The sequence below is a fragment of the Aquarana catesbeiana genome, linkage group LG02 (genome assembly GCF_042186555.1).
Source record: "Aquarana catesbeiana isolate 2022-GZ linkage group LG02, ASM4218655v1, whole genome shotgun sequence".
NCBI classification, from domain to species: domain Eukaryota; kingdom Metazoa; phylum Chordata; class Amphibia; order Anura; family Ranidae; genus Aquarana; species Aquarana catesbeiana.
In genome coordinates this window covers 529,156,984-529,172,609 of record NC_133325.1, presented here as the reverse complement: position 1 = coordinate 529,172,609, position 15,626 = coordinate 529,156,984, and the positions used below count along the sequence as shown (strand labels likewise).

General features: G+C 41.5%; 1 protein-coding gene across 2 annotated transcripts in view; it reads right to left on the bottom strand.

The window, feature by feature from the left end:
- Window positions 1-15,626, bottom strand: part of REN (renin) — a 713,915-nt gene that overhangs the window by 517,727 nt on the left and 180,562 nt on the right. For both annotated transcript variants that reach the window (XM_073615843.1, XM_073615842.1), the window contains exon 3: window positions 15,376-15,499. In XM_073615843.1, coding sequence (XP_073471944.1) covers window positions 15,376-15,499 — 124 coding nt within the window. The remainder of the gene's footprint in view (window positions 1-15,375; window positions 15,500-15,626) is intronic.

The window sequence follows — 15,626 nt, the reverse complement described above, 5'->3', positions numbered from 1 at the left end:
CGGGTCATTCGTTATGATCGCGATTCGTAAATTCGTTAATTTGTAAATTCGTAAATGCGTTCATTTGTACGTTCGTACATTCGTAAATTCAAACATTTGTTCATTCGTACATTCGTTCATTCGCACATTTTACATTTGTACATTCGTAAATTTGTACATTCGTAAAATCGTACATTTGTAAATTAGAAAATTTGAAAATTTGTAAATTCTAAGTTTGAAAATCCAAAAACCCGAAAATTCAAAAATCTGAAATAGTAACTAACTATTAAATTATAGGTATTGTAATTTCCTTTCAAATTTGACTGTCAGTGAACGTAACAAATACGAATTTATCCGAAGTTACGAATTATCCAAAACAAATGCTGCATCTAAACAAATGGAACGGAACAAATTAATAATAAATAATAATAATAAAACATTGTTATTATTATTATTGTTATTTATTATTATTAATTCATTACGTTCCATTACGTTTTTTCGGATCATTCATAACTTTGGATAAATTTGTATGTGTTACGTTCACTAACAGCCAAATTTGAAAGGAAATTACAATACCTATAATTTAAAAGTTACTAGTAATTACTGATAGTTAAGTTATTATTAGTTAACTATTATTTCAGATTTCCGAATTTACAAATTTACGAATGTAGGAATGTACATTCGTAAATTGCGAATGTACGAATGTACGAATGCCCGAATTTACGAATGTCCAACTTTATCGAATTTACGAATATTCGGAAAAAATTCGTTAAATGGGTTTTCGTTAATTCGGATATTCCCGAATTAACGAATTTGTCGAAATTCGTTAAAAAAACGAATTCGGAACGAAACAAATTGCACATGCCTAATTATAGCTTCTAGTACAGAAGATGAGCTTTAAAGGTATGAAAGATCATATGCTACATAGTGATGTCAGATAGCTCTCTGTTGGCACTGTAGCTTGTAGTCTCAATGGTGGTATATATTACAGAGTGACTATGCAGGAGTGCAGTTAAGAAACATTTGTTACACCATACATAAAGTGCCCTAAACAAAGAGCTTCATGGCAGAACCACCAGGTATTCTTTTGATAAAAGCTGTATTTTAAAACAACTTTTAAAATTGCATAAACAAGTTAAAGCTTACAATAAAAACACAAAGGAAGAAGAAATTATCTGTTCCTGAATTCCTCCCCACTCAGTGCTACGGATAACCAATAAAACAATATGAAAAACAGTCCTCCAAAGGAAGTAATGTATAAAATAGCAGCCACTTAAGAAAAAATTACAAATGGATATAAAAGACAAAAACAATTTGTCACCGATCGATACATCAATCGGTTAGCAAAAAACCTTTATCAGGAAGCGGCGCTCCTGTCAACTACAAATTGTTGACAAATAAGCATGAAATAAAGTGTACATGCAATCAAACAATTAAATATTGTGCAGATCTGTAACAGGCAGATACACCTAAAGGTAAAAAAAGTTCTTGGTGTGATTCGTTCAGTGGAAAAAGGAAAACATGCTGGATAGTGCACAAATCACCGGAAATCCTCCACACAGTGCTCCACACACCCCTCTGGGGTACAAACTCACCACAATGTTGGATATAACAAGCCTTATGTCACATCTACGATGTCTTGCTACCCTGTATGGTCTGGGTCTCTCTGGAGGGATCGCTCAAAGAATCCAGGCATCCAGGCATATATGGAGAAAAATAAACTCCACATAGAGCAGTTCAGACTTTGAAAACTTTATTCAATATCATCCAGTATAAAATTCATGTGGTAACAAGTTTTTTCACATCCACAAAGCTGAGTGTCACGGTTGATTGAGGCGTTAAATGTCAGTATGCCAGCTTGTGCTAACAAGTCCTCATACAGACACACGAGTATTTAATGTGCTGCGTGCTTCGGGAGAACGTCTAGACCAGCTGGATCGACTCACCGCTCAGCACTCCCTCATCCTGTCAATTCTGTTACCTCTCTTGAAAGCCTGTTTAAAATTAGATCGCCGTGAGGTCAAGCGCTTCCCGATAAAGGTTTTTTGCTAACCGATTGATGTATCAATCGGTGACAAATTGTTTTTATCTTTTATGGGCAGCACAGTGGTGTAGTGGTAGCACTCTCGCCTAGCAGTAAGAAGGGTCGCTGGTTCGAATCCCAACCACGACACTACCTGCCTGGAGTTTGCATGTTCTCCCTGTGCCTGCGTGGGTTTCCTCCGGGTGCTCCGGTTTCCTCCCACACTCCAAAGACATGCTGGTAGGTTAATTGGATCCTGTCTAAATTGTCCCCAGTATGTATGAATGTGAGTTAGGGACCTTAGATTGTAAGCTCCTTGAGGGTAGGGACTGATGTGAATGTACAATGTATATGTAAAGCGCTGCGTAAATTGACGGCGCTATATAAGTACCTAAAATAAATAAAATAATAAAAATAAAATAAGTTAAAGTTAAAGCTTACAGTATAGAACTTTGTGACCTACTTGAGTTAAGTGCTTAGATTTTTACTAAGACAAATTAGAGTCTTTCAACTCTGATTTGTGAGGTTTTATTGAATTTGATTATATATGATATACCATTTGTTCTGATCCTTCACTATCTTATATAATTTGATGTTCGTTTTCCAGGAACTCACTCATGCAATTATCAGATCGAGATATTGATGACGGTAATTGGGATTAAAGTTACCTTTTATATAACTTATGTATTCTTCATTGTTTATGAAGAATACATAAGTTATATAAAAGGTAAAAATGTATTACATGAATAGCAACAAAACAAATATAGGGTTCAGTAAAATTACTAATTAGCAGAGAATGATACAGATCATGTTTAATGGTCATTGACATCCATATATAGTGGGTGATCAGTACTTGATGTCATGTTCCAACAAGTTTTGCCAACAATGACCTCAGGGGAATTTTACGTACCACCAATATTCCATAATTATTATAATATTATTAAAATAATTATTTATTGCAAATACAACAGAAAACGATAATCATATATAATGGTTCATTTGTCCTTCCCCCCCATCGCCAAACTCACTAAGTGAGCATCAGAGGAGAGCACTGAGCAAGACACAGAATGACCAAATAATAGATTTATACAAACCACTATCAAAACAACCAAAGAATTTTCAAGCTCAACTTACCAAGCAGCTTGCGACCAACCAAATTAACCTGTCTAACAGTATGCGTTAAAAACAGGGGTTTAGTTGCACACATTTGCAAATACATGCATAAGCTTCAGGCGACGGCAAGGCATCCTGTATCCTGCAGACCTTAACTCTAACTTTGAAGAGTCTCCACAGTGGGAGCACATATATTCAAGAAATGATGTGCTCCCACTGTGGAGACGCATACTGTTAGACAGGTTAATTTGGTTGGTCGCAGGCTTGTTGGTAAGTTGAGCTTGGAAATTCTTTGGTTTTATTTTACATGCGTTTGCCCTTCCAGTGCTCCTTGCTGTGAAGACCAGTTATAGGTGGGGGCAGTGACCTTTTTTTGTATTGTTGACATATTGGTCAGGCAACACACTGACACCTTTGCTGCCATCGTGCAATGTGCTGGGTGTTCAGTGTGCTCCTGCGCCTTTAAGGAGGGTTGGGCTCCCTCCAGTCATTTGTCCTTCATCTATCCATTAGAATACATGTGCTCCCACTGTGGAGACTCTTCAAAGTGATGCCCCGTACACACGGTTGGATTTTCTGACGGAAAATGTGCGATCGAAGCGTGTTGTCGGAAATTCCAACCGTGTGTGGGCTCCATCAGACTTTTTCCATCGGATTTTCCAACACACAAAGTTTGAGAGCAGGCTGTAAAATTTTCCAACAACAAAATCCGATCACGTCAATTCCGACCATGTGTGGACAATTCCGACGCACAAAGTGCCACGCATGCTCAGAAGAAATTCCGAGACAGAACAGCTCAGTCTGGTAAAATTAGCGTTCAGAATGGATAGAGCACTTTCGTCACGCTGCAATGTTTAAAATTGTTTAATACAGCGCACTCTCTTCTTCTTTATAATGTGAGAAGAATTAAGTAGTTTTGCTGCTCATATTCACACAAACTTATCACAAACTTCTTTCTTTATTATTTATCCTGATTCCCTCAATATATTTTGATTTGTCACATCTGACCCAATTTGTTTTTAGTTGTTTTATTTTATTTATTTATTTTTTTCAAGGCTGTTTTTTTTTTTTTTTTTTTGGGTTTGTATTTGTTTCAAGGCTGATTTTTTTTTATTTTTTATTGGTTTGACTCCATAATATTTTTGTGTGTGTTCTGTATGTCAAATTACCACAACACCATTGGTATCTTGTATTATTTAATCTCAAGGAGATTGCTTGGTGTTGGTGTCCCTTGTTAAATTCACATTGTATTTTTCAAATGTACCTGCCTCCTCACAAACTGTCCTTTTTGAAGGAAAACACACATAGGCGAGTATAATTGTAACAAAAATTCCTTTATTAAGGGCTCAGAACCAAAGAGGGAGACAACGCTGGAGAAACATCATAAATTGGCGAAGCCTTTGACCCCCAGGGCAGACATCAATTATTTTATAGCAAAATTGGTGGCCTGAGGAGTCCATATGTAAGGGAGTACAGTCTGGTCCAGAAGTCCCAGAGCTCCGGAAAGCAGCAGATGACATGTATTGTCCCCAGGCTGTGGTACCGCAAGAGGCTGCATCTTTGGCCAGACCAGACTGAACCCAGGGTCATCACTCTCTGGTCTTCCTTTCATGCTTCCTTCCCGGCTGTGGCTCTGGTGTTGGAGATGTGGCAGGAGGAGGAGTAGGACCTGGAGGAGGAGGAGGAGGAGTAGGACCTGGAGGAAGAGGAGGAGGACTATGTGTGAGGTCACTAATGTGGGTAGCAGATGTTATTTCCAAAATTAAGAACTCACACAGGAGTCGTTGGCCCTCCTCCATCTGCATCATTTTGCATGCAGTTATGGCAGCAAAGTCCTCCTCCACAGTGTGGGGTGTTCTGAGGACCTCAGTAGCCTTCCTAAATAGGCCTATGGCAGGCTCCTCCAGGTTACTCCTCTTCCTGCCACTTTTTCTTTGAAGGTGGAGGGGAGGGACCTGGATATCAGGCAGCCTGCTTGGCCCAGCCACCTCCTGGCTGAGACTTCCCTGTGCATGAAAAAGGGACATGGTTTTAGTTTTTGCTTCATCAATCACAATCATAAATTAGCAATCCAAACTAACATCTATTTAACATCACTGATTGGACAACCAGAAATATTTAGAAGAATGCAATACCTGGCTCAATCTGGGCTCCTCCACGTGTTGCTGCCTGGAAAGCCCAAGTTGGGCGTCAGAAGCCTCTGCTGGGGGGGAAGGAAGCGTGGAAGGAAGACTGGAGAGTGCTGGCCTGGGTTCAGTCTGGCCTGCCGGAAAATGCAGTCTGTCATAGTACCACAGTCTGGGGACATAAATGTCATCTGCTGCTCCTGATCTCTGGGAATCCTGGACCTTCTTGTGCTCCCTTAGATAAGTGCTCCTCACGCCACCAATTAGGATCTTCAAATAGACGATGTCTGCCGTGGGGATCACCGTCTTCACAAATTCCAACAAATTATCCAGCGCTGCCGTCCTCTTTGTTTGGTTCTTATATTCAGGGTGGTTTTATCTGCCACAGACAGGGCAGCTCCCTGAACATATCTATGAAGATTGGCATAAAGTCCTTATCTTTCAAGATATCAATTTTCACTGCAAGACACAACACAAGACAAACAAGACAAACCCTAATGTCAGCCTAAAGTCTTCTAAACTTGTGCAAATACAGGCCTCAATCTAGAAGCAGTATAGGCCCAATGTTAAATCTTACCTTCGCAATCACGATCGGTGCCTCTGTTACACCTTCCTCCGCTCATAGATCGTACGTACTACGCACGCGTGTTACGCTTTATAGACACTGCACATGCGTGAAACTCCGCCCACGCCCCTGACATTCTTTCTAGTCTATTCCCCACCCCTTCTCGTTCGTCGCAGTGGGGGAAGAGCACATGGCGAAGACACAGCAGGTGTCAGATAATTACACCAACGAGGAGGAGGAGGAAAGCCCGGAGCCTGAAACGTCCCGATCCAGAAGGAGACGATTTAGGGCATTGAATATGTCCTTTGGGGAGATGTTAGAGATGGTGGACATCCTGAAGAGGGCCGACTATGACGGGAACTATGGACCTTACCCCAACCCCAATGTCCGAAAGGCCAAGATCATGGCGAAAGTAGTCAAGAGTCTGCACCGGAATTTTGGGGTACGACGATCGAACAATCAGCTCAGGAAACGGTGGTCGGACCTCAAATTAAGGGAGCAAGAGCAGTATAGAAGGATCCGGAGAGTGTTGCAAAAAAGTAAGTAGTTGTCCTGTGTTCCTATTCTTTATGTTTATTATGTTCGTGCTGCTCCATGTGCTTTTCTTAACTGTTATCCAGTTTAAAATGGCAACTTTCATGTTCATGGGCACATTATTTGTTCGTAAAAAAAAATTGTTCGTTCGGCCTAGAAAACACCATTGTTTTGGCCATATGCATTTGCCCACATTTTTTATGGCCTACTTGTCTGAAAAAAATTTGGTTGTGTAGATAGGTTTGTAACTAGAATGAAATGCAAACTAGATTCTGTGTAAGGAGAGGACACTCAGCAGCTGTTTACACATCTGAATGTTGTAGCACTAGTGTGGGACAGAAGAACACCCTTTTTATTAGGGGGCCCACACAGGTACTCCAGTGTATGCTATAGGGGTGACTCTATCTGTGAAGCTTGTACAAAACAGGTAAAGTATTGAAGCTTGACAAAGGACAATAAAAATTCTACATCTTGGAACTCTGCCAAAATAGACAACTGTACCCCACTTCCAAGCAATGTTTCATATTTATAGTTCTGCCATCAAATATCTGTGTGCTAAATATACCTATTTTTTTTACATAGGGGAGAAAAGACTCGGAGGATACCCCTCATCCGAGGAGACCACAGACCCCCCACCTCTGGAAGAAGGGGAAATCCACCCAAGCCAAGCAGAGCAGGAGGAGGAACACGTGGTGGAAATTGGCACCACAACAGGTGAGTGTCTGCGACCACAGGCTCAGGTAAGAGATGGATGCCAGCATATTTATAATACATGGTGTGTTTTTGTTTCTATCTTTTTAGGTGATCGTGATGTTGTGGATCCAGGCCATTTCACCTCGGAAAGTGCACAGATCCTGATCGGGGAGATCATGGGGTGTAATAGGGACTTGGAAAACATCCAGAAAAACATCAATGATGTTTTAGGGAGAGTTTAAAACCCCTCCAAATCCCTTTGGTTTTTTGTGTGCTAAAAATTTTTACCATTTTTTGACATATTTGCGAAAAGCCAAATTTTGAAGATGCACACAGTGTGTCAACATGTGCTATCTGCCATCACGGGAGATCAATGGCCGCGTTTTGGGGGTGCAACCCCTTCCTCAATAATAAAGTAGCTGTGAGGAAGGAGTTGCACCCCAAAAACACGTCTCTTGATCCCCCATGATGGCAACTAGCACATGTTGACATTTGGCAATTTGTGTGCATCTTCAAAATTTGGCTTTTCCTGGGGTGACTTCACCCCATCTGAACGCAATATCAAACACAGTTTGTAAATACTCATGTCTGATATTGCCTTCAAGTTCTACCAAATGTGAACTTTGTAAGTTCAAGATTTGTGTCTTTCTTGTTGGTTTTAAACATGCCTGTTTTATCTTAAATGGACATTTCTACTTTTTCTAATGTGACCCCAAAAATTGTTATACAACAAACATGTTGGTTTGTTTTAAAAACCTTTTACAAATGCACATGTGATTGTGCTGGTATTAAAAAGATTATTAATCAAGAATGTGTGGATTATTGTTTCAACGCTCCAAAACTTTTGTTGTGCTCTAATTGGTATTTTCAGTGACAATGGCCTAAGGGCAAATCCACTTTGCACTACAAGAGCAATTTCAAGTGCACTTGTAGTGCAAAGTGTCTTTGCCTTTAGTAAATAACACCCAACAGTGCTTTGTAAGGTTACACAATCACGCCATTTTCAGGACTCACCACATTTCTTTCAGGGTCAGCTAAAAGAAACACAAGCAGTAAATGTCACCAAAGATTTGAGTAGTTATTTTTTTTATTTGAAAAAGGTTTCACACATTGTCTGGCATATTGATAGCCCCCCTACCTGCAAAGTATTCAAGGTATCTTAGCCGGACATCACGGGCACTCAGGGGGGGCAAGCCAGGACGGCCACTTTCAAGCGCCGTCAGGGTTGTTTCATTTAGAATTCCGGCCTCAGGCCCAACTGAGCCAGCATAGTTGGCAGAATGTTGCCATAAAAAGTTGTGTAGAACACAGCACGCCAGGATAATATGATTCAGTTTATACTCCGCCACCTGTATGAGTGTAAGAAATAGGCGGAACCGGCTGGCCATGATTCCAAACGTGTTCTCCACCACTCTTCTGGCTCTGGCCAGCCGGTAATTAACCACCTCCTTACCAGGCCAATTCTGACATTTCTCTCCTACATGTAAAAATCATAATTTTTTTGCTAGAAAATTACATAGAACCCCCAAACATTATATATGTTTTTTTAGCAAAGACCCTAGGTATTTTTTTAGCAAGGACCACACGGTATTTGCGCAGAATTTTTTCAAACGTGTTTTTTTGGGAAAAAAACAGTTTTGTGTTTAAAAAAAAAACAAAACAGTAAAGTTAGCCCAATGTTTTTGCATATTGTGAAAGATGAAGTTACACCGAGTAAATAGATACCTAACATATCACGCTTCAAAATTGCACACGCTCGTAGAATGGTGCCAATATTCGGTACTTAAAAATCCCCATAGGCGACACTTGACATTTTTTTACTGGTTACATGTTTTGAGTTACAGAGGAGGTCTAGTGACAAAATGATTGCTCTCGCTCAAACGTTCACGGCCATACCTCACATGTATGGTTTGAACACCGTTTTCATATGTGGGCGGGACTTACGTATGCGTTCACTTCTGCGTGCGAGCACACGGGGACAGCGGCGCTTTAAAAAATTTTTTTATTGATAATTATATTTAGTTTTTTTTTATTTTGACACTTTTTTGAAAAAAAATGTTTTGATCACTTTTATTCCTATTACAAGGAATGTAAACATCCCTTGTAATAGGAATATAACATGACAGGTCCTCTTAATAGTGAGATATGGGGTCAATAAGACCCCATATCTCACCACTAGGCTGGGAAGCCTGAAATAAAAAAAAAAATAAAACGATCACCGCTTCCCAGCCGAAGCGGTGCCTTTTTTTGAATGGAGAGGCCGTGCGTGACGTCATAACATCACGCCCGGCCTCCGATGATCATAGAGACTCCGGCGACCATCTGGTCCACCGGAAATCTCTATGATCTGCATCCGGCGCCGGCTGATCCACTCTCCGCCTCACCGATCGTAACGGTGAGTTGGAGCAAGCACCGGAGGGCGGCCGGAGGGGGGTTTACATCCCCTCTCGCCTCCCATTGGAATGATCAAGCGGCGGAACGGCCGCTATGATCGTTCCTATGGTGTAGAGATTTGCCGGCTGAAACCAGCAATATCTGAATGATGTCTGTAACTACAGGCATCATTCAGATATACCTGCCCAAAGCCCAGGACGTCATATGGCGGCTGTGGGCGGGAAGTGGTTAAAAACCCTCTGGTCCGGGGTGAGGGTCCTCATCGGGAATGGCCGCATAAGATGGTCCCCCAGCTCAAATGCTTCATCCGCAACAAAGACAAATGGGAGTCCTTCCACATTGTCTTCTGGAGGTGGCAAGTCCAAGCTGCCATTCTGGAGATGCCTGTAGAACTCCGTCTGGGCGACGACTCCACCATCAGACACGTCCACATACAGGAACTCATATGTAGCCGACACCACCGCCAACATCACAATACTATTGAACCCCTTATAATTATAATAGTATGACCCCGAGTTGGGTGGTGGGATGATGTGGACGTGTTTCCCATCAATTGCCCCTCCGCAGTTAGGAAAGTCCCACCGCTGGGCAAAGTGGGAGGCCACAGTCTGCCATTCCTGTGGCATGGAAGGAAACTGTGAAGTCAAACAACAACAAAAAAATTAGTCATTTTGCAAATAAACAGGGAAAGCAGATTAGACACAAACATTCTTGACCAACCTCAAGATAACATTTATTTGAGGGAGTTTTTAAAGACCAAAGTCTAAGGTACACCTATCAGATTCCCCCTCCCCCCTCTCATGGGCCATTTTTAACATTTTAGGGGGCGGAGCTCTTTGACAGGTAACCCTCTCCACTTCATTGAGAGATGAATGCCTAAATAATGGGTATTACTTTGGCCAGACCCTCCTTAGTTACACTATTGGCAGCCCACTGGACAGGTAAGAAGTGTCATAATACAAAGATAAAAATACATATTGTACACATTTGAGCACATTTGGAAATTCTACTATTACCTATCAAGATAAAAACTTTAAACAGTACCATTTGAAAGTATACAGGCAGGCCCTTGCACTACATGCTTTGGGGAATTTATCCATAAATCTGACCACTAAAGAGATGGTTATAGTGTGTATGGGTTTGGCAAAGTCAGCAGATAGATGATTGAGGATAGATAGAGAATTGTTATCAGCTGACTTAGCAGTTGGGGGGAGGGAGGGTTCCAAATGATTTGGGGAAAAAAGCCTCTGGCACTCTGCCAGAATTTAAAGCACAAATCACATTTTAAAACATTTTAGGGGGTTTTTAGGGTAAAGCACTACTATGGAGCTGATAAAATACATTGTTAAGTGACTACATGAGGTGAATATAGGGCCAGGAGACCATGCTGGGGAGGTAAGTGAAGGCACATATGTATGAAGGAGAAAAAAAATAATTACATAAAAATCCAGCATGCACGAGGACAAAGGGGACATTCACAGCATATTCCAATCATGGTAATTTGGGAATGAGGAAAGAAATACAATATATTATCAAACATTAAATACAATAAAATGTGATGTTAAAGGATAAATCTTACCTTAATATACTCCTTCTGCAGGACCTGGATGATGGCAGAACAGGTCTCTGGGATAATGATCCCCAGAGCCTGGGGGGAGATGCCTGTTGAGAACTTCAAGTCCTGCAGGCTTCTCCCTGTCGCAGGGTGGTACCGCAGGGTGGCAATGAGCCTCTGCTCCGGAGTGATGGCTTGCCTCATGCAGGTATCCTGCCTGCTGATACAGGGGGTCAGCAAAGCCAACAAACGGTGAAATACGGGGTCCATCATCCGGAGAAAGTTCCCGAAATCATCAGGATTATTCTCACGGATCTCACGGAGCAAAGGCATGTGACAGAAGCAACCAATTGTTGATCCATGAACTCCTCCCCACCCTGTTCATGGAATGGACTTGTGTCAAGGTCAGGACCCCAACACCAATCCCCCGCACAGCATGAACTCTACGAGGAGTACGTATACGCAACATGGCTAGAAAACGGTCGGCTGCTCAGAGCGAAGTAACAGAACGCACTGAAGAACAGCAAGGCCTGTGAAGAGCGACCTGAAAAACAGTAAAGAACGAACAAGAGTCATGCGTAACTCGCTGCATGCACTGAAGAGCAGATACAAACCCACAAGCACAAACTGAACAGCAGAAAACGATCTGAAAACCACGAGTCTGAAAAAGCGCGAATCGTCTCTCACCAAACTTTTACTAACACGAGATTAGCAAAAGGAGCCCAAAGGGTGCCACGCTTGGTTCGTACCTGCCCTTTTCTAGTCTCGTCGTACGTGGTGTACGTCACCGCGTTCTTGGCGATCGGAAATTCTGACAACTTTGTGCGACCGTGTGTACGCAAAACAAGTTGAGCCAACATCCGTCGGAAAAAATCCATGGATTTTGTTGTCGGAATGTCTGATCAATGTCCGATCGTGTGTACGGGGCATTAGAGTTAGGGTCTGCAGGATACAGGGTGCCTTGCCGTGGCCTGCAGTTTATGCATGTATTTGCAAATGTGTGCAACTAAACCCGTTTTTAACGCATACTGTTAAACAGGTTAATTCGGTAGGTCGCAGGCTGGTTGGTAAGTTGAGCTTTTACATGCGTTTGCCATTCCAGTGCTCCTTGCTGTGAAGATCAGTTATAGGTGGGGGCAGTGACCTTTTTTTGTTTTGAACTATCAAAACAACACCAGTGTTTAGAGTGGAATACACTCACAATCACAGCGTCTCATGACAAACAGATCAAAACAGCAAGTGTGTAATCGTAAAGCTCCTCATTCAGTCCATAGTTACCTCATGCTGTGCAATACATAAGAACAATAGTCGCCCCTGCCCTCCAGCTGATGGTATGCTGGAAAGGCCTGGCCTCATATACCCTGGCCTCACATACCCCCACTCGGTCAGTGTCTGACATCACCAACCAAGCGTTGGCAAGATGTGGCTAATACGCATGCGCCAACACTACCCTGCTCGCGCCTACAATGCCCAGAGTTCCAGGCGGCGAAAAGGAAGATGGAACAGACTCATGACGCTAAGCGTTATCTGAAACACTGCATGACATACTATGGTCAGCAGGGCAGAACAGGTGCAAAGCACCGGGACCATGATGGACTAGGGCGGACACAGGGTGAAAAGCAAGAATGGGTATCTGCCAAGGAATTAAGCAGAAGCCCCTGGCATCCATGCGATCACATGCAAGGCCCACCACCTGCCAATGTGGACAATGCACAGGTAACCCCATGCTTCACATATGTTGAAAAGGGGGGAAAAAAGGGATGCATACACTCAAATACTGGTGAACCTCCAGTGAGTGAATGACATAATACCTGAACATACATATTAGAAAATACACTGTCCACATTGCCAGGTGGTGGGCCTTGCGTGTGATCGCATGGATGCCCGGGGTTCCTGCCTAATTCCTTGGCAGTTGCCTGCTCTGGCTGTTCGCCCTGTGTCCGCCCTAGTCCATCATGGCCCCCGGTGCTTTGCACCTGGTTCCACCCTGCTGACCATAGTATGTCATGCAGTGTTTCAAGATGAGGCATAGGGTCATGAGCCTGTTCCGTCTTCCTTTCCACCGCCTGGAACTCTGGGCCTTGTAGTGTGTAATGTGAGTGGGCTTGTGCTGGCGCATGCGTATTAGCCACATCTCGTCCGAGCTCAGCATACCATCAGCTGGAGGGCAGGGGCGACCATTGTTCTTATGTATTGCACAGCACGAGGTAACTATGGACTGAATGAGGAGCTTTACAATTACACACTGGCCATTTTGATCTGTTTGTCATGAGACACTGCGATTGTGAGTGTATTCCACTCTAAACACTGGTGTTGTTTTGATAGTGGTTTGTATGAATCTATTATTTGGTTATATCCATCTGTGTTTGACTGCAAACCTGGGATAGGTTTTTTCTTTTATGGGGTTGATAGGTTCAATGACATGTGCAGGTTAGTGATGAATGTTGCAAAAGCAAAAGCTCTTTGTATTGGAAATGTAGCTTTGTCCATATATGCTGTAATGAGTGGCGGATATTATATTATTAGTAACATTACTGAATTGTTTGTGTTTTGTTTTGTTGTTCTTGGTAATGGTCATTCTGTGATAGCCCCACATTGTATGATTGCTGTCAATTGCTGGCGCCCCTCCATTAGTCTATGTCAAAGCAGAGTTGTGTAAGTATAATAGAGGCTACGATAGCCCAATTTGGACATAAGTTTTATGTCCATCACAACATATATGGAAGTCATTCTTTTCAGCTTTTTTTTGTAGCCTGGTCCCTATATATCCCCTGTGATCACACATTCTCCTGAGGAAGCCATTGTTGGCGAAACATGTTGGGATATGACATCAAGCACTGATCACCCACTATATATGGATATCAATGACCATTAAACATGGTCTGTATCATGATCTGCTAATTTTAATGAACCCTATATTTGTTTTGTTGCTATTCATGTAATACATGTTTACCTTTTATATAACTTATGTATTCTTCATTGTTTTGGGCACCGCTATAATCCCAATTACACTGTTGCCACTATTTTCTATTTACCAGGGATGAAGTGCTGGATACCATAGGGTCACCTAATCTCCCAAGACAAGATCAACATATTGTTTTTCTACACCTTTCTCAATGCCCTTGCTCCCACTATACTGCTTCATGCTTTAAATGCCAGATTTATTGTGATCTTTCCTGGTATCTCTCTGTAAACTACTCATTTCATGTCCAGCTGTATAGCCATCTTTACAGAGGTCTTAGGAGCTGTCATAAAAGAATGGGTACCAGTGCTAAATGACAGTTTTTATTTAAAATTTTAAAATTAGTCATCAACACAGTAACTAGATTATACAGGAATGAAATTCCCCAATTTCCCCTAGGCACTGTCTAGACTAGCCTAGACTCACTGTCTTTGCATGACATGATTTCTTTTGCAGGAGGCCACCAGAGTTTTTTCCCCTATATCGAACACTCATATTGTCTAGTTTGAACACAATTAATGTCAAAAGAAAAGTCACTTTTCATTTTAGTAAGAGCATGTTGATACATTAAGCCTGTCGCATTTACAACAGGCAAGGGCATCAAACGCACACAACATCAATTTTAAAGTGTGCAAGAGGTGTTCACTTAATACACCCATCCTCCCTATTCCTAAATTCCTCTTACTCTAAATCTTGTGCAGTCAAAAGCAGATGACAGAGAAAATGTAGTGCAGGAAATATGGGAAATCCAACTAAAATTTCCTTGGGGACCTACTTCCCTTCTATTCCTTTATACTTCCTCATTCATATCCCACTGTGATACTCAGTCTTTGTTCTTTCATAATTATAATTGTACTGCTTCTCTTCATTCCTGATTAAGTATACATTTGACTTTGTACCCCGTATGTCATTACTAATGCTGTGTTCCTTACCTTTTGTCTAATTTTATTCCACACGGCTATGACCCTATTTTGCTGCTCTCAATTTGTTCTAACCATTGTACTGTAACTACATTGTTATATTCTAACACCATTGTCATGTTGAAGCCGTTGTATTTTCTGTGCCCAAATCTCCATTTAGGGCAATTCATAGAAATCATATTTTAACCTGTATTTTCTTCATCTACTTCTTGTCGCCTATTTTTCTGGATAGATGCTTGTTTGTCTAGACTTTACAAGGTCACTCTTATATAATGCACTTTTGCAGTAGTTTTAATCTGAACTGGTTGTACATGTGTTACATTAACCAAAAAGTTGTGCTACAATAAAAAACAATTCAAAACTCACCAGAGAATTATGTAAATCTAAAGATAAAGAGAAATCAAGGTATACTTAAAAAAATATATATATTTCTTTGGCCAATTTGGGCGAGGGGCAGGAGGAACCATTAGCAATATTATTAACCTAAGGTATTTAAAACACAAAGACTTACCACAGGCACTGTAAAGCGGAGAGCAATGATGAGATGGTATCCACAGGTTGGCAGATCCCGTATCAAATACAACCTTAAATATCTGAGGAGGAGTACCTATACTGATTTCCCCAAAGTATTGAGTCTGCAATATTAAAAAACAAACATTTTAATTTGGCTGTACTCCTAACTTGATTTGTTTACTCTAATGTTTCTACATAAACAATTGCCACATCAAAGTTGAATCGTACACTAAAATAAAATTATAAAAT